Source organism: Brachycentrus maculatus, unplaced genomic scaffold, assembly GCF_059751285.1.
Source record: "Brachycentrus maculatus isolate JH-2025_06_01 unplaced genomic scaffold, ASM5975128v1 h1tg000658l, whole genome shotgun sequence".
Classification (NCBI taxonomy): domain Eukaryota; kingdom Metazoa; phylum Arthropoda; class Insecta; order Trichoptera; family Brachycentridae; genus Brachycentrus; species Brachycentrus maculatus.
Genome location: NW_028281393.1, coordinates 79,672 through 104,657, shown reverse-complemented (window position 1 = coordinate 104,657; position 24,986 = coordinate 79,672). Strand labels below are relative to the sequence as shown.

Genomic DNA, 24,986 nt, shown 5'->3' with positions numbered 1-24,986 from the left:
AGCTTCAAAACCGGTAGACATGATTATTAAGTTAAAGTAAAATATTTCCAGTGATTTTAAAACAAAGTTACAATTTAATCATAAAATGAAAAATCACAAAGTTAGTGCATCAAATATAAATTGTAGAATATACATAAGGCTGAACTAGGGATAGTGGAAAAGTTTCGATATTGGATCATATATATATAGAACTTCCAAGAATTTGATTAGTGTGGTTTTCAATCATGGGTAGAATTGGTGAATGCTGCACGTGTGTTAAGTGATTACTTACGGTCGTAAGCCCTGTAATTGCCCAGACTTCCATATTCTTTTTCATCTATGTTGAGATGTCAAAAAATAATAGGCAAAGATTGTTTACAGATGACGTAGCGTTCCATTCTCACTGCCTGCTCCTTCGGTAAGCGGCGTGATGGTTAGCTAGTTAGTTTTAAGGGTTTAGCTTCTTTGGTCCGAGTACCCGTATTGCCTGCCATTACTTCTAGATCTTGCAGTGCAATGGATTGCCGCAAAACTGATTACCCGCTGAGTCATGAAATCTCCGGCTAGACTGCCGACTGCCGATGCCGCATACTGCCTTTTTAGCAATCTGCGACGAGACTCGAAGCTTCTCGATGTCTAGGTGGGTACAAATATAAGGACTATAAAGAAAGTGTCCTATAAGTACCAGAATGCTCATACATCAAACAGTTCATACAATTTGCAATAATAGAGCAAAACCAGTATGACCAAATTTACATATTATTTTTTGACATCTCATCAAAGATGAAGAAAAATATGGAAGTCTGGCATTTACGGGGCTGACGACCGTTATAGGCTGGTTTAAGTGATCACTTAACACACGTGTAACATACACCAATTCTATGCATTATTGACAACCACACTACTCAAATTCTTGAAAAATAAAAATGATATTTTCTGGCGTTCCCCAAAAAAAATGCAACGATTTTCCTTTTGTTACAAGAACATATGTCACGTTATTATAAATATCCACAAGAAACAGTTTATTGCTGATATTTCTAATAACGTGGTATTTATCTTTGGTGGAAAAATTCAGCGATCATGTGCGAATTCTGGCGCGTTTTCTGTACCCCATAGACAACAGTCGGCCAGGGACTGATGCCAAATAATAAATTACCCCCGTTCACGAGGGAAATGGAAAACAAATCATTTCTTGTATCGACGGAATAACGCGCCCCCTCACACAGCGCTAAGGATATTTTTCACGCGATTCCGTGTCAAGTAAGGTCTTTTCACGTAAAACGTGTATGGGTGTGCATGGCGTAAACTATTATGTACGCTGGATTTTATGACGATAACAAGGCGGCCAAAGGTTTTTTTGAGAAAGATGCTTTCCATCAAAGGTTTCTCAAACAATTCAATTTACGTAGATCAAGGAGTACCTCTATGATCATTTATGGAAGCTAGTGTGTAAGAGACATTAATAGTTACATAGAGGAAAAGCAAATAAGATGGTAAAGGATTATGGATTTATGGACACATTAATAGTAAGATAGAAGATGAGCAAATGAGATGGGATAGGCACATAGAATGCAGGGAACCTGAACGTATTGTGATTCAAGCAATCTCCATAGATCTTCTTCGAAAGACATTAAGAGAAAATTCATGGATGCTAGAGAAAGATATTTGAAGACATGATTCAAAGGCATGATTGTGGATGATATATGGCTCTGAAAGCTGGAAAATGTAAAACACCTACTCTAGGCAACTAGAAACTGCTAAAATGCGAATTCTTAGATGGTCAGCAGGAGTGTCCAAAGAGACAAAATAAAAAGTACAGGCATTAATGGAAGGCTGGGTGTAACAGGCATCAATAGTAAGGTAGAGAAAAGCAATTGAGAAGGTATGGGGACATAGGACCCAGAAAACCTGAACATATTGTCAACCAGGCAATCGCCATAGATCTTCTTCGAAAGACATCTAGAGGAATACCAAAGCATTCGTGGATACTACATAACATGATTTGAAGGCTAGCCTGGTGATGTTGTCCATAAAAAAATCTGGCTCTAACACTCTACAAAGAAGTTAGGATGGAGTCAGTGAGAATAAGGTATACCTATTTAAAAAAATAATCTATTACTTTTTCGTATGCGGTAAAAATGATAAAAATATGGCCAGTAACAAAAGGGTCTGTGCTAAATAAAAGCTTTCTCAATCCAATATTTAATACATAGATGACTGTAGTGAATTTATATGTACTTTGTCATGAGATTTATCATATATCTAGGAGTTACAGAAATTTGAGTAGTGTGGTTGTCAATCATGGAAAGAAAGGTGAGTGTCACAAGTGTATAAAGTGATCACTTAACCAGCTTATGATAAGTTATAAGCTCTGTAAATACCCAGAATTACATATGTATCTTCATCTATGTTGAGATGACAAAAAAATGTAAAAAAATAACTCAGTGGAGAAAACCTAGATTTACCAGATAGTAAAAGAGATACCACTAATTTTTCTACTTTATTGTTACAATGCACTCAACATCGATTATATATTAGACATAGGGGATGATATTCATTTTTACACCATATTGGGTTGGTCCAAATACTTGTTCACGAGTGTGGGTTTCTTCACTATAGGTTATTTTTCACGCATGTATGTATGTATGCATTACTTCCAAAATTTGAGTAGTGTGGTTGTCAATCATGGGTAGAATTGTGAATGATACACGTGTGTAAAATGATATCTGGGAAAATACCCAGACATCCATATTCCACATCATCAATGTCGAGATGTCAAAAATCTTTATTTCAAATTATGTCATACACCGATATTTTAACACATTCAAATGACAAGTAATAACAATAAACACAAAATAAGGTAGCGATGAAAAATGAGTATCGGGATTATATTCTTTTTAATGAAAAAATGGGAAATATCGTATTGTGTAGGCTATTTTTGTTTGCGAAGATATACAGCTCGCGGGACCCGATGTTAAAAACGTTTCTTCGTCGTTCTTCTCTCCACACAATGCGGAGGGGAGTGAGATATTAATCTAGGGGACGTGAAGAATGTTACAGCCTTACAAGAGACCTACCCCCGTCGTCCTCCCAGACCACCCCTCCTTGCACAAAATAAGGACTAAGGTGAAATTCCGCACAAAAAGATGCGAGAAAATACTGAAAATGTGACTGAATTTTGTCTGAAGCGATGTAAAGAAGATAGAAACGCATTTTCCGAAAAGAATTTAAGCGTATTTTTCCTCCCCACGTGAAGATAACGGTTTTAACAAAAGAGAAATAAAACAATACGAAAAATTTATCGTGTTTTATTATATTCGCGATATTTTTTTTTATTTTATATACCATACCCAGAATATTTTTCGAAAATAAGTACTTATCATATTATCAATATTTGAAGAACTGACTTTCTATTTTTTATTTTATAACTTGTAAAACTCAGCAAGGTGTTGGCAAAAGAAAATTGAAAGTAAACCGAATGCATTGGCAATGCTAGATCTGCAGGGAAATGGTAGATGCATACACTCTTAGCTTCCTTCAACTCCATACATCTCGTCATACATGACCTTCGATTACGTGGGCTTTTGAGTATACTAAATTGTATTTTGTTGTAAAAAAAACATTAAAACACGCCATAACAAGACGAAATAACTGTCACAAAATTTATTTTCGTATGTTCTTTAACAATAAAATACAAATTAAAAGACTCAAAATATCAGTGTTTGATTTTTACATTTAATAAATAAATTTAAATGGAGTTCTACAAATTAACGCTTAATCTATAAATAAATATGAAGTTTCACTTTATAGTACATATGTATATATTACATTTCTATTTATAAAATGATTATTGAGGATAAAAAAAAAGGAAAATTATGCTTTGGGATCGTATACGAACTATGCAAATTACTAAGCAATATATTCTTCATAGAGAAACTTTTCAGGTAAGAATTTAAAATCACTTACAGGCAACTTCTATATAGGCAGGTTGGCTCTTGATTTGGCCGCCGCCCGTCCAGGCAATGCAGTCGCAGTGGAAGCGCTCCTTGCCGAAGTACTCCTCGACCTGGTTCCTGGTGACGTCACACTCAGCCTCCACTATCCTCACTCCGGACTGGGGGTCCACAAATTCCATTTGCCTAGAGCCGGGCCACCGCACTCCGTTGCATTTGAAGTATACCTTAAAACGAAAGAAATGCATATTTTAGTAGAAAGATCATGGTGCAGCAATTCGTGGTCACAGCTGTTGCCTGGAAATTGCAAATAATAGAAAATTACAAAATTACATACAATAAAGGCTTAAATGAAAAGTACAGAAAAAATGCACTTATTCACTGATTGAAATAACTGGACAGCAATTGTTCACATAACGCTCACTCCTTTCAACAACGTCATTTATCAAAAATCGTCAATTTTCAGTTGTGCATGTTTTCGGAATACCCAGAAAATGTACTATATCCCAGCAAAAGCCGCATAATTTTAACTTGATATTTACCTGTTACAGGACGGAAAGTGTTGTTTTTGCATTTTAAAGAAAAGGTAATGTTATTTTTTTTTAAATAAACTAAATATTTTTCAAATGGAGAAAAAACATTCAGGTTTTACCTAAAAAGATCTGTTGCACAGTAAAAAGTTCAATAAGTGGCTCGATATTTATTTTAAATACATTTTATTATATTCTTAAACCTTAAAACCGATCTCCTGAAAAATAAAGTTTTTTTTTTAAATATGACGTTGTTGGAGTGAGCGATATGTCATTTAATTTAAATCATTACATTTCTCAAAGGTATTCAGATTAAAAACAAACTGCTTACACGTGAAGACGACAAAATTAACATGCGACAAAGTTTATTGTAGCAAGGTGTATCCAGTTTAGGGAAGTGTAATTGGATATAGGATACTTAGTGTATCCAGCAATTCCTGTGGGAGCAAGTCTCATATCCAGCGCGGGGTAGCGACTGCTCTCTATGTGGGGGTCAGGACGCTCGGTAATTACCAGTTTAGGTCTCGCTAATTGGTTCAATTCTCAGACGTTTCACGTTAATAATTACGGCCGAATAATGTTCAAGATCGAGCTAAATCTAAAATTTAATTACCCAAGTAAAGTACTATGAACATTTAAGTTATATGAGTATTATTTGCTCCTGCTCCCTGCATTAATTTGAAATTTATTAAGACGATTTCTTTTAATGATTAAAATGTACCTTTGTTTTAAAATCACTATTATAACTTAATTATAATGTCTACCGGTTTCGAAGCTAATCGCTTCTTTATCAAGACTGAGTATTTATCAGTCTTGATAGAGAAGCGGTTAGCTTCGAAACCGGTAGACATTATAATTAAGTTATAATAAAAATATTTATAGTGATTTTCAAACAAAGTAACATTTTAATTATCAAATGGAAAATCACAATGTTTGTGATTCAAATATAAATTATACGATTTTATTCATTTGTAATATCATTTAGTTCTTGGGTACGAAATTTTGAGTGTGTCTTAACACTTGTCCACAAATCTGGTTTAATTCCAATTATTGGAGTTATTGTTATAGTGGAATATGAAAAATAACTCCAAAAAACATTAGGAGTAAAAAATCCACTCACGAGGTATAAGCTATAAAAAATATAATGAAACCTTAGTAATAATAAGCGATGTTGCGTAAGCTGTAGCTAAATTTCACTTGAACGTTAGGTAGCACCCACCAGTTAAAAATTCTTGAGAAAAAAAGAGAGATGATTCTTTTAATTCCGATATTTTTGAAATTTTCTTTAAAAAATAGAAAGATTTTATTCACAAAATCCTCATAACTGTTTAATTTCCCTCTTGTTTTAATCATACATTAAAATTTCTAAGCTTAATCAAAGAGCTCTTGAGGTAGTATTTAATGAAATTGGAGCTTAATGATTAAAAATTAATTAATTGATGAGGTAATAAAAACAAACATTTCTTATGGAATGGACTGGCGTTGATTTTATGATATTAATCACCATTTTTCAATTGGAAAGAATTTCTTCTAATTAAAAAAATACTAAATATAACCAAAGATATTAACAATGAAGAAGCATGTGCGAAAAGGCGTCAATTGAAGCAAAAATACTATAAAATAACCAAAATTTTATAAGCGTGGTTGTCAATCACATAATACACACATGTATTAATTTTTATTTCAAACACAGATTTTTTCAGTCTACTAAGTTGTATTTTATTAACAAAAACACATAAAAAATTAATATTGTGACAATTGTTACGCCTAATTATGGCATTTTCGAACGAATGTTTGGCATTTTCAAACGACATTCGTTTGAAAATGTTATTATTACAATATTATTTTTTTATTTGTTTTTGTTAATTGAATTCAACTTAGTAGACTCAAAAAATCTGTGTTTGATTTAAAAATTAATACATAAATTTGATTTAAAAATTAATACATTAAACCATAAATAAGGAAGGAATGCAAAGCTGAGATAAGCATTATCGATAAAATTAAGAAAGGTGTGTTTAGATGGTTTGGACATGTAGAACGAATGAGTGAGGAAAGAACGGTAAAACAAATTTATGAGGCGAATGTTAGCGGGAAAAGAAGCAGAGGAAGACCGAAAAAAACATGGCACGATCAGGTATGCCAAATACTTGAAAGTGGTCAGGTTAGGAGTCGTAACAATCGGCGGGTATGTATGAGGAGATGCATGAACGTGGAAGAGGCGAAGAATGTTTGCAAGGACAGAGTGCCTGCTCTGCCTACCCCTGCGGGGAAGCGGCGTAATGGTTAGTTAGTTAGTCAGTTAAATAAAAAGGGAGTTCTACAAATTAAACGCAAAATCAATAAAAAAAGGAAAAATAACTCTTATAATAAGGGGTATTCCTGATTTTTGAACATGTATTTAGGCACACTCAAAATGTTCTTAAACATAAGTATATTGAAATATCAAAATGTAAACCACTTCTTGAGCTTATTAATTTACATATAACTGATATTTTATTTATTATTTCGGCATTAACTTTATGGTAAGACATGTAAACATAAGTATATTGAAATATCAAAATGTAAACCACTTCTTGAGCTTATTAATTTACGTATAACTGATATTTTATTTATTATTTCGGCATTAACTTTATGGTAAGACATGTAACAATGATTAAAGAAAACATTTGTTTTTTACCACTTGTGTTTTATTATAGACTACATGTTTCAGAAGTTAAACTTCCATCATTCAGGTCTGTATAATAACTAAAATATAAAATATAAAATTGTTCTATAAATAAGGAGAGGGGAAAGTAAGGGGAAGGGGTTAGTCAAGGAGCGCAGTTTAAAAAAAAGGAAAAATGGAAAACCTAAATTCTAATAATAATTTATTAAATAATATATTGTTTCAAAATTCTTCACCTTTGCTTTCCATTTTTCCTTTGTTTTCAAACTCCGCCCCTTGACTAACCCCTTCCCCTTACTCTCCCTTCTCCTTATTTATAGAACAATTTTATATTTTATATTTTAGTTATTACACAGACCTGAATGATGGAAGTTTAACTTCTGAAACATGTAGTCTATAATAAAACTCAAGTGGTAAAAAACAAGTGTTTTCTTTAATCATTGTACATATTACTGTGTTTACATACGATTGGTTTGTATGCTGATGAGAACATCTGTAGTTCTCAAAACTAGTCGTATTTACATTAATCAACTCAAAAGTGGTCTCTTACAGAGGTTTTATTTTTATTATTACATTTAACGTTCTTGGTTTAGTAAATATGTTACAACCCGAGCCAAAAGCGTTCCGCCAGATCCTATCACGACATTTCGCAAGGAACATTTACAGCAGTCCTCGGGATCATTCATTACCAGATCTTATCAGAGTTCGAGAGACCGTCAACAGGCCGAATGAAGTTGTTTGGAGTTTGTGCCTTAAATCCATTTACGTATCATGTCCATTACAGCCAATTAATCCGGCTTAATAGACTTATGAATAGATATATCTGTCCGTAAAGAGAGATAAGGTTAATTTAGTTTTATTATACGCGGTCATAATCATCTCATAATGTGTGAACCCTTTGGCTACCAAGAATTTTGGGGATAATAAGTTAGAAATATTGCGATATCAACAAAAATAATTCAAAATTAAAATTCAATTTATTTATTTAAAAGAGAAATATTCGTGTCTTTTGTTCAAAAAAACTTAAATTTCATACTATTTCATTGACCCTACTAAGTAGCTCATTATTAGAAATAGGTATCAAATTATGGTAGAGTGGGTTCAAACCGAGAAACTCTGACTCAAGAGTTCGCGACATTAACCACGGGACCACAACCCGATATAATATACGAGGTTCAATTCCCAAAAGGGTCAAAATAAATATGAGTGATTTTGACTGTCTATTTTTTTTAAATATAGCCCTGGACTGCTCATTATTACAAATATGTAGGTATCGAATTGTGTTAAAGTGGATTCGAACCGAGAAACTCTGACTCAAGAATCCGCGACTCTAACCACGGGACCACAATCCGACACACGACCCGACGAAAATGTGTTGGATAATTTATAAACACTCTCATTGTTGAAACAGATATCTTATAAATTTCTAAAATACATCTAGTCCAGTCAACTAAATGTTTGCAATCTTGTAAAAGGTGGCGCAAAACTTATCACCTTATCGGAATTTGCACAATTGGCATCGTACGTCCATCATATTTGACATTTGTAAACTAGACAGCTGCAGTATGCAAAGAGATCAATAAAAAGGTTACAAATGTGGATCAATACTGGCGGCAGCCACTGGATGGATATCATATTTTTTACTTGATGGAAACAAAATTAAGGTTTAAATAAAGATTTCCAACACTCAATTTTTTTTTATTTAGTAGAAAAGTTATTCGAAAACAAAATCGGATTATTTATTTTGCGCCACCCTTAATCTGTTTGTATACTATAACTGTCTTATTCATATTTGCCAAATGTAATTGACGTACGACACCATTTGCAAAAATTATAACATTTTCCAATAGGGTGATTAATTTTGTTCCACCTGTTGTATTGATCATGACGTCAGATCCGACGGATTCGGTATTTCTCGCTAGAGTATCGAAAGCCTGTATATCAGATTTTGGTAGCCAAAGGGTTTATATCAAATAAATTAATGTCAGGCCAGTTATATATATATACATATATACGTCTCGGCTATTTTAGCCGCTTTTGGTTATAATACACACCGGATGAATGACATGTGATTTCTTCTCGCAGATAGATTGCGAGTCGATGAGTTGATGAGATAATTGATTCATTGGTCAATTATCTTATCGATTTGGCAGTTTTTGGTTCGCTGGAGAAAGTCGTTGGCCGGATGAAAAGTCTAGTATCTACATATATGAATTACTTTCTTAAAGAAATACATATTGATTAGTGATTTCCTATTCTTGCTAATTTTTTTTATATTTATATTTTAGCATTTAATTATATTTATAACTAGTTATTCTGCAAGAAACTGAGAGAGAGAGGGAGAGAGAGAGAAATAGAGAGAAAGAATTTGCATAAAAAATATTCTGTTCAGTCAATATTTACACTGTCATTGATTGGTGCTTCAATTGGTAAGACTGATATTTTTATTTTATTTCTTAAGTTAGCTTATATTACAACTAATATAAACTATTATACATACTTAATTTACTACATCTGCATTTATATATTTATATTTCCTTACAGTAAACAAAACTTTTTTCATTCTTCATACATTCAGGCATCTCATCATACATTTTCAAACCCTTATACATTAAACAATTTTGCGACTAGAATTTTTTCTGTTCTCTGTCTTATTTTATCCTTATTTCTAGTAATATGTTCATGACAATTTTTGTTTAAAAATATTTCATCCTTAAAATACTTCTGTAATTTATTAATGGTTTGTGATAGCTAAAAAATTACATGTCCGTGATACGATATTTATTCAACCCCCCCTGGGAATCGAACCCGGAACCTCCAGTACGGTATGCTGACCACTACACTTTGGAGGCGAACAATTACACAATATAACAATTAAAATATTTGGGATTAAAAAGAAAATATTTTACCTGTAGTGCGTGTGCTGCCTTGCATTCTAGCGTTGCTGGTTTATTTTTGATAACGAAAGCATTTTTCGGCTCTGTGAGGAATATCGGAAGGTTATCTGCATTCGGCTGGAGGAGGTGATCCGTGTCCACGGCGCTCAAGTCGTCCGTGTCGACGTCATGGTGACCAGCATGGCCCCTGGGATTCTTCATGTCGTAGCTGTCGTACTCTGACTCTTCGTCACTGTCGGGAGTGGGAATCTTGTGCTTTGGGTTGTATGGGTCGTACGGCTCGGGGATGAGGGGGTCCAGCAAGTGAGGATGCTGGTTCAAACTGCTCTCGACGTTTGTGGAGTTTGGTTTGAGCTTTGGATCCTGATCTTTGCTTTTTTCCTTGTCCGGATCCATCGATGGAAAATGATGAGGAAGAACATCTCCTGTAAAAAAAAGAAGAAAAACAATTTACTACTGTATATTTGTTTGAATATAACTTATATATCCTCCTCTGTGGCTCTGAATGCTGGACAATGTATAACATCTTCTTTTTTTCAACCCTTATCCGCACCCAATGGTGCATAAGGCACTGCATCGTATAGAATCAGAGTTATCTTGATCGTTAAATACACGACGGAAAGGTAGTCAACCTAGCGCTACAGATATGGGTGATACATTTTATGTTTTGAATATTGAAAGCATTAACTTTGTGGATCATATTGATATATTATTTTGAGAAATAAAAAGACTTTGTGTTTTGATCCACTCACATATGTGAGTTGATCAAAACGCAAAGTCTTTTTATTTCTCAAAATAATATATAAATGTTAGACTGAAAAATCACTAACAATAATTTTAACCCTCTTAAAAATCGAACCCAGTACCTTCAAAATACACTATGGAAGTAAACAAATCTACTTTAGGCAACTAGAAACTGCGAATGCTTAGATGGGCAACTGAGTATCCCTTAGAATTAGCAATTGCATTGCAAGAGGTCTGTCAAGAAGCCTAGATGCTTCTGTATCAGATCTGGGAATGCGGTGGGACAGCTTTCAATGTTCCTTAGAGACAAAATTAAGAATTTGCGTATTCACGTAATCCTGGATGTAACAGACATCAATAATAAGTAAGATGAAAGAAAATTGAGATGGTATGGGCACATAATACCAAGAAAACTCGATCAAATTATGAACCAGGCGTTTGCCAAGGATCTTCTTAAAATGACATCTAGAGTAAGACCAAATAATTCATGGATTCGACAGAAAGATAACATGATTCAGAGGCATGGCCTACGTGACGTTGTCCAAGATAGAAAAAAAATGTTGGCGGTGACACATCTGCCTCCTCGCGCAGCCGGTTGCGTACTGAATTGTACATTGCGAGGACCCCATGAAGTGTATTCGTTTAATTTCCACAAATTTCATTTATTGTTTTTAATATGTGTAATTTATTGGCGTTGCAACAGGAAGTTGTGATGTCGCTTTTATACAATCGGTGTCGTGGTGAGACCCAAAGGTGACCATTAAATTTCACCTATAGAATTTAATTACAGTCGGCACCGATTGCGTCACAGGATTGTCGTATCATTTGAATTCAATACAGGTTATGGTGTATAACCAACCGGATATTAAAACGTCCACTGTGTGACGTAGTAGAACCACTTCCGGGCGGCTCACCCCTTAACTGAGAGTTGTACTTACACATTGAGGGAACCCACCCTCATCTACCTAGTATAAGCCTACTTCTTCTTCTTCTTCTTCTTTAGCTAGAAGTCTGTCCTGTTATTCTCGGAATCCGTTCCTTGGAGGTAGAAGACAAACTGTCGCAGGGGCGACCAGCAGAAAACTAATAATAATATACTAATAAATTATTTTTTGACATCTCATCTAAGATGAAGAAGAATATGGAAAGATGAAGTCTAGGCATTTACGGGGCTAACGACCGTTATAGGCTGATTTAAGTGATCACTGTGCACACGTGTAACATTCACCAATTCTACCCATTATTGACAACCACACTACTCAAATTCTTGGAATTTCTATATATATGAACCAATTTTGAAACATTGTTCTTGAATCACTAGAATCTCACTAGAGACATCTATTGGTGAGATGAGAAGAAGCTTTTTATTGAGCAGAAACTCTTTTATTAGTATGTGATGTCCGAATCCTGGATTATAATCACACACATGAGAAACGCCAGAAAATGTCATTTTCATTATCATAAAGCTTATAATTTGACCAGATAATTTATGTACAACATTTTGTGTGTATCCAAATACAAATGTTAACAAATTTGGATTATCTCCAATAACAGGAGTTATTTTCATGTTATTTTTTGACATCTCATCAAAGATGAAGAAGAATATGCCCAGACTGAAAGTTAATTTTTGAACTATTCTGGATTCCAGTCAATAAAAGGTCATTTTCTGATATAAGTATATGTTAGTGGGAATATTACTTTTAAGTACTTAATTATAAAAAGCTTTGTTAATAGAGATAATTCAGATTTTGTGAACAAGTATTTGGACACCCTCAAAATGTTGTACTTAGTTAGTTAAGATATGTTAATTTAAATTTGGCTAACTTTACGGCGCGGTACATTGAACAGGAGTACAGGAGAAGTGAGTAGTACCCACTCAGATACTGTTGAGTTTTTCTCTTTAAACTTTGAACTTAAAAGCTCACCTCTTTACGAACTTCTCGGCATAAGCCACCCCCTGCTCATGGCGGAAGGGTTGCCCGGGATTCGAATTATGATAAGTCACGTACGGAAGCGAAGTGGAGTAAATTTTCCGTGTATCGAAACATCTGTGAGACACGTGTGAAATTCCTCTCCGCGTTCCGACATACGTTGCACGTAAACGTGGCATATTATGCAATCTTTAAAAGAAAAATTAAAATAACTACCTTATCATCATGCCACTTCCCGAAGGGGTATACAAGACTAATATAAGAGTTTCTGCTCAATAAAAAGCTTCTTTTCACCTCACCAATAGATGTCTCTAGTGAAGCTCTAGTGATTCAAGAACAAGGTTTCTAAATTGGTTCATATATTTTTAATTAATATTTTACTTAGTAAATACCACTATTTCTTAAAATCTACTGTGACACGTGTTTCGATGCATTCCGCATCATTTTCAAACACCGTATGTAATGCATCGAAACACGTGTCACAGTAGATTTAAGAAATAGTGGTATTTACCTTGTAAAACATTGATTAAAAATGGATAGATTTTACCACAAAGTGACTGCCAAATCAATTAATGAAATTGGTTCATATATATAGAACATCCAAGAATTTGAGTAGTGTGGTTGTCAATAATGGGTAGAATTGGTGAATGTTACACGTGTGTACAGTGATCACTCAAACCAGCCTATGACGGTCGTCAGCCCCGTAAATGCCCAGACTTCCATATTCTTCTTCATCTTTGATGAGATGTCAAAAAATAATGTGAAAATATTTTGTTTATTTAATATTTACACTGTCATTGATTGGTGCTTTAATTGGTAATACCGATATTAATGGTTTGCGATGACTAAAATTTGAGATATATTATATGTCTGTGATTCGATATTTTCTAGATAAGGAGAAAAAATGGCCTCGAATATAGTTGCTAATTTTGTTGTGTATTCTTTGGATCAGACTCTAAAATAGAAGCTTTACGGGTTATTTTTTTTAAAGTTATAACAATAAAGAAAGAGGTTAGTTTATAAATGTATTAATTACGAAAGAATGTAGGCAATAATGTTATCAGGTTTTTCGATGTGATATTAAAAAACCGGTTTTGGAATAATGCGATAATTATTCGCGATATATTAGTTTTAATTGAGTTTTGCGGTGGGCACTTGAAATATATGCAAGCTTAAATTGTTCTCGGATTGGTTCATCTCAAAACCCATTAGGGAGAAGTTGTATTAAAATTCAATCCATTATAATTCCTTCCAAGAAAGGCCTACCAGTCCAAAGACCGCCTTGAACATAAACTTGGAACATATGGCATGTAATGGTACCAGTCCAACATAATGCGTGACTACCCATTCGCTCCGGTTAGATCGGAATTCATTAACAACATTTTCTTAAAGGATTGTGTTGAATGCCTTTCTCCGTTAATTTCACGGTATGTGCATAATTTGACGAGAAAATTAAGAATCATAAAAATGCTTTTCTCACGGTCTAAGAGTATCCTTATCCTCACCCAATGGTGCATAGGGTACTGCATCATATATAAACGCAGTGTTATCTTGATCATATTGTTAATACGTGAAGGAAAGATGATCAACCCCCCGCTTCAAATACCAGTCCAGGGTGATATTAAGTAAATATTAGAGTGAAAAAATCACTCATATTTTTTTGTCCCACCCTCCTGGGAATCGAACCCGGGTACGGTACCCCTTCAGCACGGTAGCTTAACAAGCTAACCATTACACAATGGAGGCGGACATTTAAAAAAAAACTAACTCAGACTTTAATACCAAGACTTTCATTGTCTTCTTCATCTTTATTAAGATATCAATATTATCTCCAGTGGATACGTAGAGCAATATTAATGAAAATGTGGACAAAACCAGAAAATTTGGCGTACAATGATTGTTAGTGAATTGTAATGAATATGTCGATCAAGTGATGAGAGTGTATGTCAGGACAGAAGAGTGTGGAGTTCCATCCTCTCTGCCTACCCCTGTAGGGAAACGTTAGTAGTAGTGGTAGTAGTAGGATTATAGCAGTTTATGCTTATCACAAATAAGTACAAATATAGTTGTGTGTTGCGCACCTTCTTCTAACTCCTATTTGACATTAAAAACGTAAGGAGAAAAAAAATTTAAACTGTTTAAAAATGTGAGTATTGTGGTTGTCACCACGGGTAGAATGGTCAATTTGCACGCGTGTAAAGTGATCACTAAACTAGCCTATGATTGGTCATAAGCCCTGTAAATACCCAGACATCCATATTCATCTTCATCTATGTTGAGGTGTCATATAAAAACATGTTATACTATTAATTAAAACAACTTTGTTTTCAACCGCTTTTTTATTGGTACATTTTTTCTCCAACCGGTTTCGACAAGAACCTTGTCATCATCAGGGTTACACATGTCGAAACCGGTTGGAGAAAAAATGTACCGATGAAAAAGTGGTTAAAAACAAAGTTGTCATGAAGTTATATTGTATAAAATATACCACAAAGTATCTGCGAAAAACATTAAAGAAAAATTTGTTAAATTATTTTAAACAATTTTGATGAAAACAATTTTTAAATATTTTACCTTCGTCATCTTCCGTTGTCGGCAATCCGTTGTTGGCTGTCGGGAACACGATGAATATCAACAAAAAAATCTGAAGCATCCACATAATGATTTCACGATTTTAAACAAACAAACTTTAACCGAATCATTCAAGGCGAATCATTGAATGATACTTTCCACTGCACTTGAAAATAAACACCACTTTCACAGACTAAACAAATCTTCACATTTTACCGCAAACACTTCAATGCTTTTAGTATTTTCCAAACATACTCCCATAAAGCTTGTCGCGAATCACAGCTATCTGAAACAAGAAAAATAGAAATATTATATCATTTTTTTGTCATCTAAACATAGATGTTATTTACAACATTTTGAGTGTGTCCAAATACTTGTTCACAAAATCTGGATTATCTCCACTTACAGGAGTTATTTTCATATTATTTTTCGACAACTCATCAAAGATGAAGAAGAATATGGAAGTCTGGGCATTTACGGGGCTGACGACTGTCATAGGCTGGTTTAAGTGTTTTCATCTCACCAATAGATGTCTCTAGTGAAGTTCTAGTGATTCAAGAACAAGGTTTCAAAATTGGTTCATATATATAGAACTTCCAAGAATTTCAGTAGTGTGGTTGTCAATAATGGGTAGAATTGGTGAATGTTACACGTGTGTAAAGTGATCACTTAAACCAGCCTACGACGGTCGTCAGCCCCGTGAATGCCCAGATTTCTATATTCTTCTTCATCTTTGATGAGATGTCAAAAAATAATAGATGTTATTACACAGGGTGGCGAAAAATTAATCACCTTATATTTTTGTAAATGGCGTCATACGTCAATAAAATTTGACATTTGCATACAAGACAGCTGCAGTATACAAACACATTAAGGGTGGTGCAAGATTAGTCACTCGATTTTGTTTTCAATAACTTTTTTACTAAATAAAAAAAAATAGATTTTGTTTGATGAAAAGCTTTATTTGAACGTTGCATTTTTTCTGTTAATCCGTCATGTGGCTGCCGCCAGTGTTGATACATATTTGTGACCGTTTTATCAAACTGTTTGTTTTTTTCAGCTGTTTAATTCACAAATGATAAATATGTTTTTTTTATTATTTGTGTCAACAACAGCAACATAGGTAAAACAAAACATTAAAAGATATACATGAAACAAGCCAATTATAGTTATATTTATAACATCACTCCTGGCACAAACAACGATGGACTGACCGTTTCGTGCAATTGAAGATTAATACGATGCAGTACCCTATGCACCATATTGGACGGATAAAGGTTGGAAGAAAAATAAAGTAAATCTCAAGTTAAAATAATATCAATTACTTATTTTATTACAAAAGTCCTCACTCCTTCTCAAAGCAATCGCCACACATCTCTGATGGATGATGGGTGCAATATGGTACAAGTTTAAGTAAACACAAAGCTGGCTTCTGGCGGGGAACCAATTTGTCTCGATTTGCAATCTTGAAATGCTAATTTAAATTCTGTAGACTCCAGAACTTGCCTTTGATGCAAAAGCTTATCGGAACGGCGTTTTGCATCGAAGGCAAATTGAAACGATTATCCACTTGAGTACGTTCATTTTATATGAAACATTTTTTCACAATATGTGCACACAAACAAAGCTTTTTATAATTAAGTACTACAAAGTAATATTTCCACTTACATATACTTATATCGCGATATTATAAATATATTCTCCAGAAAAATAAAGTTTTTTGATATATAGTATGACGCTGTGGAAAGGAGTGAGCGATATGACATCATGCATAAGGTTAATCTTCACTCTCACAATAAATACATGTAATAACAAGTTGCATATCGGGAAATGAAGCCTCATACATACTCTCACATGTCTATCGTACCAGTACGGTCCATTATTATCTTGATATATGTACATATGTAAACACCTACTTTCTATGCGTCGGTTAGTTATAGTACCCTTCTGTAGTAACTGACTTATTCGATCCTCTGTGTCCTGGGGCGCTTTAAGCTCGTTAAAATGTGAAGCTCCTGCCCGCTCGTGCTTCCTTATGCTGCAAATGAACTAAATCAATTCAGCAAAGCCTTAAATGACAAGGGTATAGAACCGGCTACTATTAATCGTTCAATTAATGTAATGATCGAATAACTTTACTTTACACAAAGGATGTACATTTAGTAGCGAAATGTCGCATTATCGAGTCCATTCTATAACATTTGTCATCGATTATTTTTACATAGCAAAAATGTATGGAAGTGAACCATGGAGTTGGCAAAAGGAGTATGAAAGTAGAATAAATGCGATCTCTTAGTGCGTCAAAACGATGTATGATAGGAGTACAAATGGTGATATAAGGAAAGAACGCAAGGCTAAGGTAAGCGTTATCGACAAAATTAAGTAAGGAGCGTTGAGATAGTTTAGACGTGTATATCAAACGAATGAAGAAATAATGATAAAACAAGTTTATGAAGCGAATGTGGTTGAAAATAAAACCAGAGGAAAGCTGAAAAAAACCTAACATGATCAAGTATTTCAAATACTTGAAAGTGGTCAGATCAGGAGTCAGAATAATCGGCGGGTATGTTTGAGGTCATGGTTTATGGTCAGCGTGTTTAGCTACCGCGCTGGAGGTTCCGATTCCCATGGGGGGTGAAAATAAATATTAGTGATTTTACACTGCAATATTTATTTAATATTACCCTAGACTGGTTCCTGAAGCGCAAGAGTGGTCACCTTGCCTTCATGTAAATAATGATCAAGAAAACACAGCGTCAATTCGATGCAATGCCCTGTGCACCATTGGGTGCGGATAAGGGTTATAAGTATGTTTGAGGAGATGCATGAATATATGGAAGAGGCGAAAATAGGTTGCAAAGACAGATTAGTGTGCCGTTCTATCCTCTCTACTTACCCGTGCGGGGAAGCGGCGTGGTGGTTAGTTAGTAAGTTTGGAGAAAAATATAAAAAATACGTGTTTTATAGTCCCAAATATCTTTGTATGTTAAAGCAAGTAAAATGAGCTTTTTGAAGCTATTTTATTATTTGGCAGTCACCTAGTGAGTTGATTATCAAATATTTTTATTAAACAAAGTAATAATTAATATTATATAATTTTTTTCATTTTTTAATTGCGTTCAGCTTTTTTGAAGCTATTAATTGTAGCGTTTCCCAAAGATGGATGCCTTCAAAGTGATAAATTATAATTACACGCCGGATTCCAGACTGTAGCCATAAACTTGTACTTGTAGTAACGGACTCCGGTATTACAGATGCGAGCAATCACGCGGCTAGATTCATAGGAAACCAATATCAGAACCCATAACTTATTTACAGGAATAATTATGGGATACAAGAAACCCGATACTATCCGGCGGATCCGAAGCAAGCTATATATAGCCCTAGGTTCTCGGTGAAATGAGAATGGTTTAATCATTGGACTTTCCATGTAAAATCGTAAAAATATGAAAGCCATTGAAATAGTACTCTTGAAACAAGTTCATTTTGATTAAATAAATTTCTATATTATTTTTTGACATCTCATCAAAGATAAATAAGAGTATTGAAGTCCATATTTTTCTTCATCTTTGATGAGATTTCAAAAAATATTTTTTGAAAATAACTCCTGTAATTGGAGATAATCCAGATTTTGTGAACGAGTATTTGGATACACTCAAAATGTTGTAATGAAATTTCTTTTACTGTTACTTTTCAAAATTAAAGGATAACGAGCTTTTTCAAAGCTATAAAGTGAATTTAAGGGTGGATACCTCAACAATAACAAAAAATATTAATATCAATTTAAGTGGGTCTAAATACTTGTTCACAAAACTGGATTATCTCAAACACCGTATGACGGTGTTTGAAACTGATGCGAAATGCATCGAAACACGTGTCACAGTAGATTTTAAGAAATAGTGGTATTTACTAAGTAAAACTAAAATAATAAATGGATAGATTTTATCACAATGTGACTGTCGAATCAATCAATAAAATTATAGGAGTTTTTTTGACATCTCAACGTGCAGAAGAATATGGAAGTCTACGAGCTTACGATCGTCATCGGCTAGTTTATGTGATCAATGTTGACAACCAAACTACTCAAATTCTTAGAACATCAATATATATATAGTTCAATTTCGAAACAAAGTGCTTGAATCACTTGAATTTCACTAGAGACATCTATTGATGAGATGAAAGAAGGTTTTTATTGAGCAGAAACTTTTTCATTAGTATATTCACCAATTCTACCTATAATTGACAACCACATAAATCAAATGAAACCAGACTTCCATATTCTTCTTCATCTATATTGAGATGTCAAAAAAATAATACGAAAAATAACTCCTGTAATTGTAGATAATCCAGATTTGTGAAGAGGTATTTGGACACACTCAAAATGTTGGATATAAAAAGAGACATAATACACATGTGTGAGTGTGTTAGAGTTTCCAGTGGGTTAGTGAGTTGGGTGCAGCGATATTGGCGCGTGGGTGTTGACATTTTTATTTTCAATGTAATACTGGCGATGAAATATTATAAAATAATGCATTATTTAACCCCTAACCGGTCCGACGCGTAATGGAGTCGGCGATAAATAACTGACCAATCAGCGCATGCGCTCCCGCGGCAACAGCAGCACACCGTCTTGTACAGGGTTAACCGGAAGAGACTGTCGTTTTTCGAAAAAAAAACATATTTTTTAAGGGGATCAATCGACATCGTTAACAACAATAAAATTTATTTAGGTTTCTGCCATGTTTCAGTGACATCTGTTTCACATAAAAAATAACATTGACAAGCTGTTATTCACAATCTTGATATCTATGAATAGGGAGGTACGTCATTTTTTTTTAATGTTGAATATATATTTCCCTTATTTATACGACAGGTATTGCATTTTATTATTAAATTTATTGCATTTTATACGAAAACACAGTTTTTATAAGCTTTTTACGTACATATATCCACAATAGCTGTCATCAAATTCTGATCTTTTTATTGTCATGTTTATTTTAGCAAATAAAAACCTTTCAGCGAAAGCTAAACTGGCATGCACATTGGAATCTAGGTACCAATTCTAATGGAAATGAAGGCGTCGATTTGGCAAATGAAGGATTTTTTACCAAAGGAATAATCCACAATGCCTCTATTTGAGAGGCTTGTCCACAGATAAGGAAGGTAAATGTGAAAAATATATCACAATCACACAAACCAATTGAAAATAAATCCTACTTGAACTTTTATTGCAGTTGGCGGGAAACGAACCCACGACACTGGTTTCGCAGTCGAGTGCCTACCCAACTACGCCACGGCGCCTGTCGATGAAAGAAGACTGAATGGTATAAAAATGCGATCTCTCAGTGCGACAAAACGATGTATGGTAGATGTTTTAAGGGTGAAATAAGGAAAAAGATAAGCATTGTAGATAAAATTAAGAAAGGTGTGGGGAAATGGTTTTGATATATGGAACGAATTACTGAGGAAAGGACAGTAAAAAAATGAGGTGATTGTAATTGAAAATAGTAGGAGAGATAGACCGAGGAAACTGTGAAATGATAAATATATGTCAAATACTTGAAAGCGAACAGATCAGGAGTCGAAATAATCTGCGGGATGTATGAGGAGATGATTGTGGAAGAGGCCACGAATATTTGCAAATACAGATTGGTTCTTTGATCTTTGGTGATCTTTCCTCTCTGCCTACTCCAGCATGGTACGTGTGAGTACACACACACATTAATGTATTTTGTATAAACATACTTGTATTTATTTTGATTGGCAGTGACAGAAATATTGAAAACTTTTAAATGGGAAAAATTTTAATGTGTGCTTCACTGTAAAATCGGGATACAATTTTGTTTTACATTTTCAATAAATTTAACAACATAGTTTTTAAAAAATTGCCTGGCAAGAGAAGATCTGTCAGGAAGCCTAGATGCTTCTGTATCAGATCTGGGAAAGCGGTGGGACAGCTTTCAATGTCAAAAACATTTTTTTCAATACTGTATTTGATAACGTCGATTTTTTCCGGAACACCCGCTGCCTCTGTACGCTATATTGTCAAACTTTATTGCAAACATTACCGATTCCATTTACGGTACTACTGCGACTCACCGAACGGCAAATTTTCATACGCAAAGCCCGCAGATGGGCCATTCGCAGCGCAAACTGCGCGCAAACTGTGCGCAAATCTCCGCCGCGAATGCTTTTCTTGGCGCAAATTCCACGTCTAACCATTTACTATCCGATTATCGAAGGAATTCAAAACCTGAATGCTCGGTTTATTAAAACTATACTCGTCCATATTCATTTTCACATTATCGCGGGTTTTAATCTTAAAGCTTAAACAACGGAAATTATATTCAAGTCTCCACGGGTAATTTTGCTGCGATGCCAGGCAAGAAGGTTAACTGATATTAAATTATTTTGTTGCGTTTTTTTTAAAGAAACTAATAAGTATTCATTGATTTATTTATTGACAAAATGTTGTAAATAAATTGACTGTTCGAATTATAAGCTAAAATACATTTTTTTAAATAGGATACATTGTAGCGTTTCTCATGTTTGTGATTATAATTAGGAATCATATAATAGGACAAGGATTTGGACCTCACATACAAATTAAAGAGTTTCTGCTCCATAAAAAGGTTTTTTCATCTCACCATAGACGTCTATAGAGAAATTCTAGTGAATTCAAGCACTTTGTTTCGATATTTAACAATATATATATATATATATATATATATATATATATATATATATATATATATATATATATATATATATATATATATATATATATATATATATATATATATATATATATATATATATATATATATGTGGCGTTCTATTCTCTCTCCAGCCTATGAGAGCCGTAAGCCCCTCGAATGGCAAGTTATTCTTCTTCATCTATGTTGAAATGTCAAAAAAATAATTTAAATAAAAACTTTAATTTCGGACACACGCAAAATGTTAAAATATTTATTAAGTTGGGAATTATACAGCTTGTAGATAAAAAAAGTATAAAAAATTAATTGACAATGATAACATTCAATTAAATAATTCAACATATCGCTCACTCCTTTCAAGAACGTCATAAATCAAAAAACTTGATTTTTCAGGAGAACGTTTTTAAAGTTTAAAAATATAATACAATGTATTAAAAATAAATATCAAGCTACTTACTGAACTTTTTACTGTGCAACGGATCTTTTTAGGTAAAACCTGAAGGTTTTTTCTCCATTTGAAAAACATTTAGTATATCTAAAAAAAAAAATAAACAATACCTTTTCTTCAAAATGCAAAAACAACACTTTCTGCCCTGTAGCGGGTAAATATTAAGTTAAAAATATGCCGCTTTTTCTAGGATATAGTAAATTTTCTGGACATTCCAAAAACATGCCCAACTGAAAATTGTCAATTTTTGATTTATGACGTTCTTGAAAGGAGCGTTCTTGACGTTCTTGAGCGATATATGTTATGAATACTGTTGTTGAAATACACTCCCTCAGACTAAACTGTGCAAAATCAAACTGTGTGTATGACAGACTTAAAAACGAAGATATAATAAAGAAGTTTATTCAGGACAGCAAAATGTATTATCATGATTACAATAATAATAATGGATTCTTGTGATTACTTAAGCCAGCCAAATGCCAGGTCGTAATCTTCTTTCATATAAAGGGACAAACAACACAGGTTTCAATATCGAGTTGAGACACCTTTGAACGTTTCGTATTAAACTCGTATTTTAGCGGGAAAAAATAACCACTTAAACAGGCGTAAGCGGTATTTCAAATTTTTTGGTAGTTCTATAACTGTTAGACACATTTTTTTTTACATCATTAAAGCAGCTTGCTTGTAAATAATTGACACATACACGAATCCCAATTACCTACGCTTAAAATTGCTGCCTTAAAATTGCAGCAAAAACAATTCCGACCGGATATTAGTGTCGGAAGCGTTTCTTTATCTCGAATTTATTTCAGTACAAGACGAGTGTGTAGGCAAAAAAAAGACAGAGCGCAATTATAAAAGCCAGCTAATGAGAAGGTTGAACATTTAAAAATAATTTATTGCAAACGCCCTGCTTTTAAGGCACCTAAATCGTCTGTGTATTTTGTCTGCGATCTAAATTTATACACACCACATACGAATATCATTTTGACTCAGTGTACTTGCAAAGCGTCGATCCACACATGCTCCAGGTGATACAATTTGTATACATCGGGTGAATATATTTTTTCATTAATTAATTCGGCAGTCACTTTGTGATAATATCTAATCCATCCATCTTTTATTTAAGTTTTACCTGGTAAATACCACCTATTGTTACCACGGTTTTCTTAAAATCGTGTTTAAGAACTGTTGAGGATATTTATGAGTCGAATATAGTTGGAAATAGAAGCAGAGAAAGATTGAGGATAACTTGGCATGATCAAATATTTCAAAGAATCAAAAGTGATCAAATCAGGATTTGGAATAATCGGTGAAATAATAATGTGTGAGGAGATGCATGAATGTGGAATAGGCGAAGATTAATTGCAAAGACAGATTGGTGTGGCGTTATATTATCTCTGCCTATCCCTACAGTGATGATAGTAGTTGTAGTAGTAATACCACTACTTCTTAAAATCTATTGTGACATGTATTCCTAAATATTCCGCATCTAATTAACTAATTTTTCATGGGTTCAATCATGGGTAGAATGGTGAATGTTACACGTACATAAAGTGGTCAGTCAAACCAGCCATTGTTTTATCATTTTACCTGTTATTTTACCATTTCACCCCAACCTAAACTCCTTACCGGGGAATATTTTTTTTTTATTCATTTAATTTACTTTATAATTTGCTTAGTTTATAAAAAAAATTGCAAAACGAACTCCCTCTCAAAACACAAGTATCTACTTTATTAGAGAGGTAGAAACATTATAATTTTGTATATCTAAATATGTAATTTGTAAAAAAAAAATATTTCAATAAAATAATAAATAAATAAAAAAAACATTCAGACTTTCATATGATATTCTTCTTCATTTTTATAAAGAAGTAAAAATGTACAATTAATTTCGTCCATAAACGTTGTTGGTCTCTGCGCACACATGGCGTACGCAGAAAGTCACGTTCGGAGATGCAAATTAAACTTCTCCCATTGATCTTTGGCCGCTTTGAAAAATTGCATTTTAAACATGTCGAGAAATGTTTAATTTGTAAAAACCATGACACAACTCGGACCCGCAAAGCACTCTTTCGCGGAAAAGTCGTAAATCATAATCGCGTCTTGTCAGTGCTGTAAGGTGATTTATCTCCTCGTCTGGACCACTGCATCTTGGTCTTTAACTCAACATTAATACTGTGTTTACTGGTCCGCTGCCCTCCCTACAACTGGTGAGATACGATCTTCTATCTTGCCACCCTATCTGCTGTACAGGCAGCATCTTAGACAACTTTACACTCCAATTAATTGCTTCATTCACTCTCTTTCAATTCCTTTTCACTCCTCTTTTGGGATTAGTTTTGTTGTCCCACTTATCTTCTGACGCGCCATGTCTTCAATCTTCCATCCTTGTAAAAATAATGATAATAATTTTGAAAAAGACATATTTAGAAGTCTGAGTATTTTTTTCTTAAAAAAGACTCGCATACATTTTTTTTGAGGGTGTCCAAATACTCTTTGATAAATCTGGATTATCTCCAATTATAGGAGATATTTTTCATATTATTGTT

The 24,986-nt window shown here is 33.8% G+C and overlaps 1 protein-coding gene across 1 annotated transcript in view; it reads right to left on the bottom strand.

The window, feature by feature from the left end:
* Positions 1 to 3,937: 3,937 nt before the first annotated feature.
* The window catches only part of LOC148300759 (netrin receptor UNC5B-like), a 58,514-nt gene continuing 37,465 nt past the window's right edge, over positions 3,938 to 24,986 (bottom strand). Inside the window, exons 2-4 of the mRNA XM_088274344.1 lie at positions 15,274 to 15,556; positions 10,037 to 10,449; positions 3,938 to 4,159 (exon numbers count right to left, since the gene is read on the bottom strand). Coding sequence (XP_088130470.1) covers positions 3,938 to 4,159; positions 10,037 to 10,449; positions 15,274 to 15,358 — 720 coding nt within the window. The 5' untranslated portion in view covers positions 15,359 to 15,556. The remainder of the gene's footprint in view (positions 4,160 to 10,036; positions 10,450 to 15,273; positions 15,557 to 24,986) is intronic.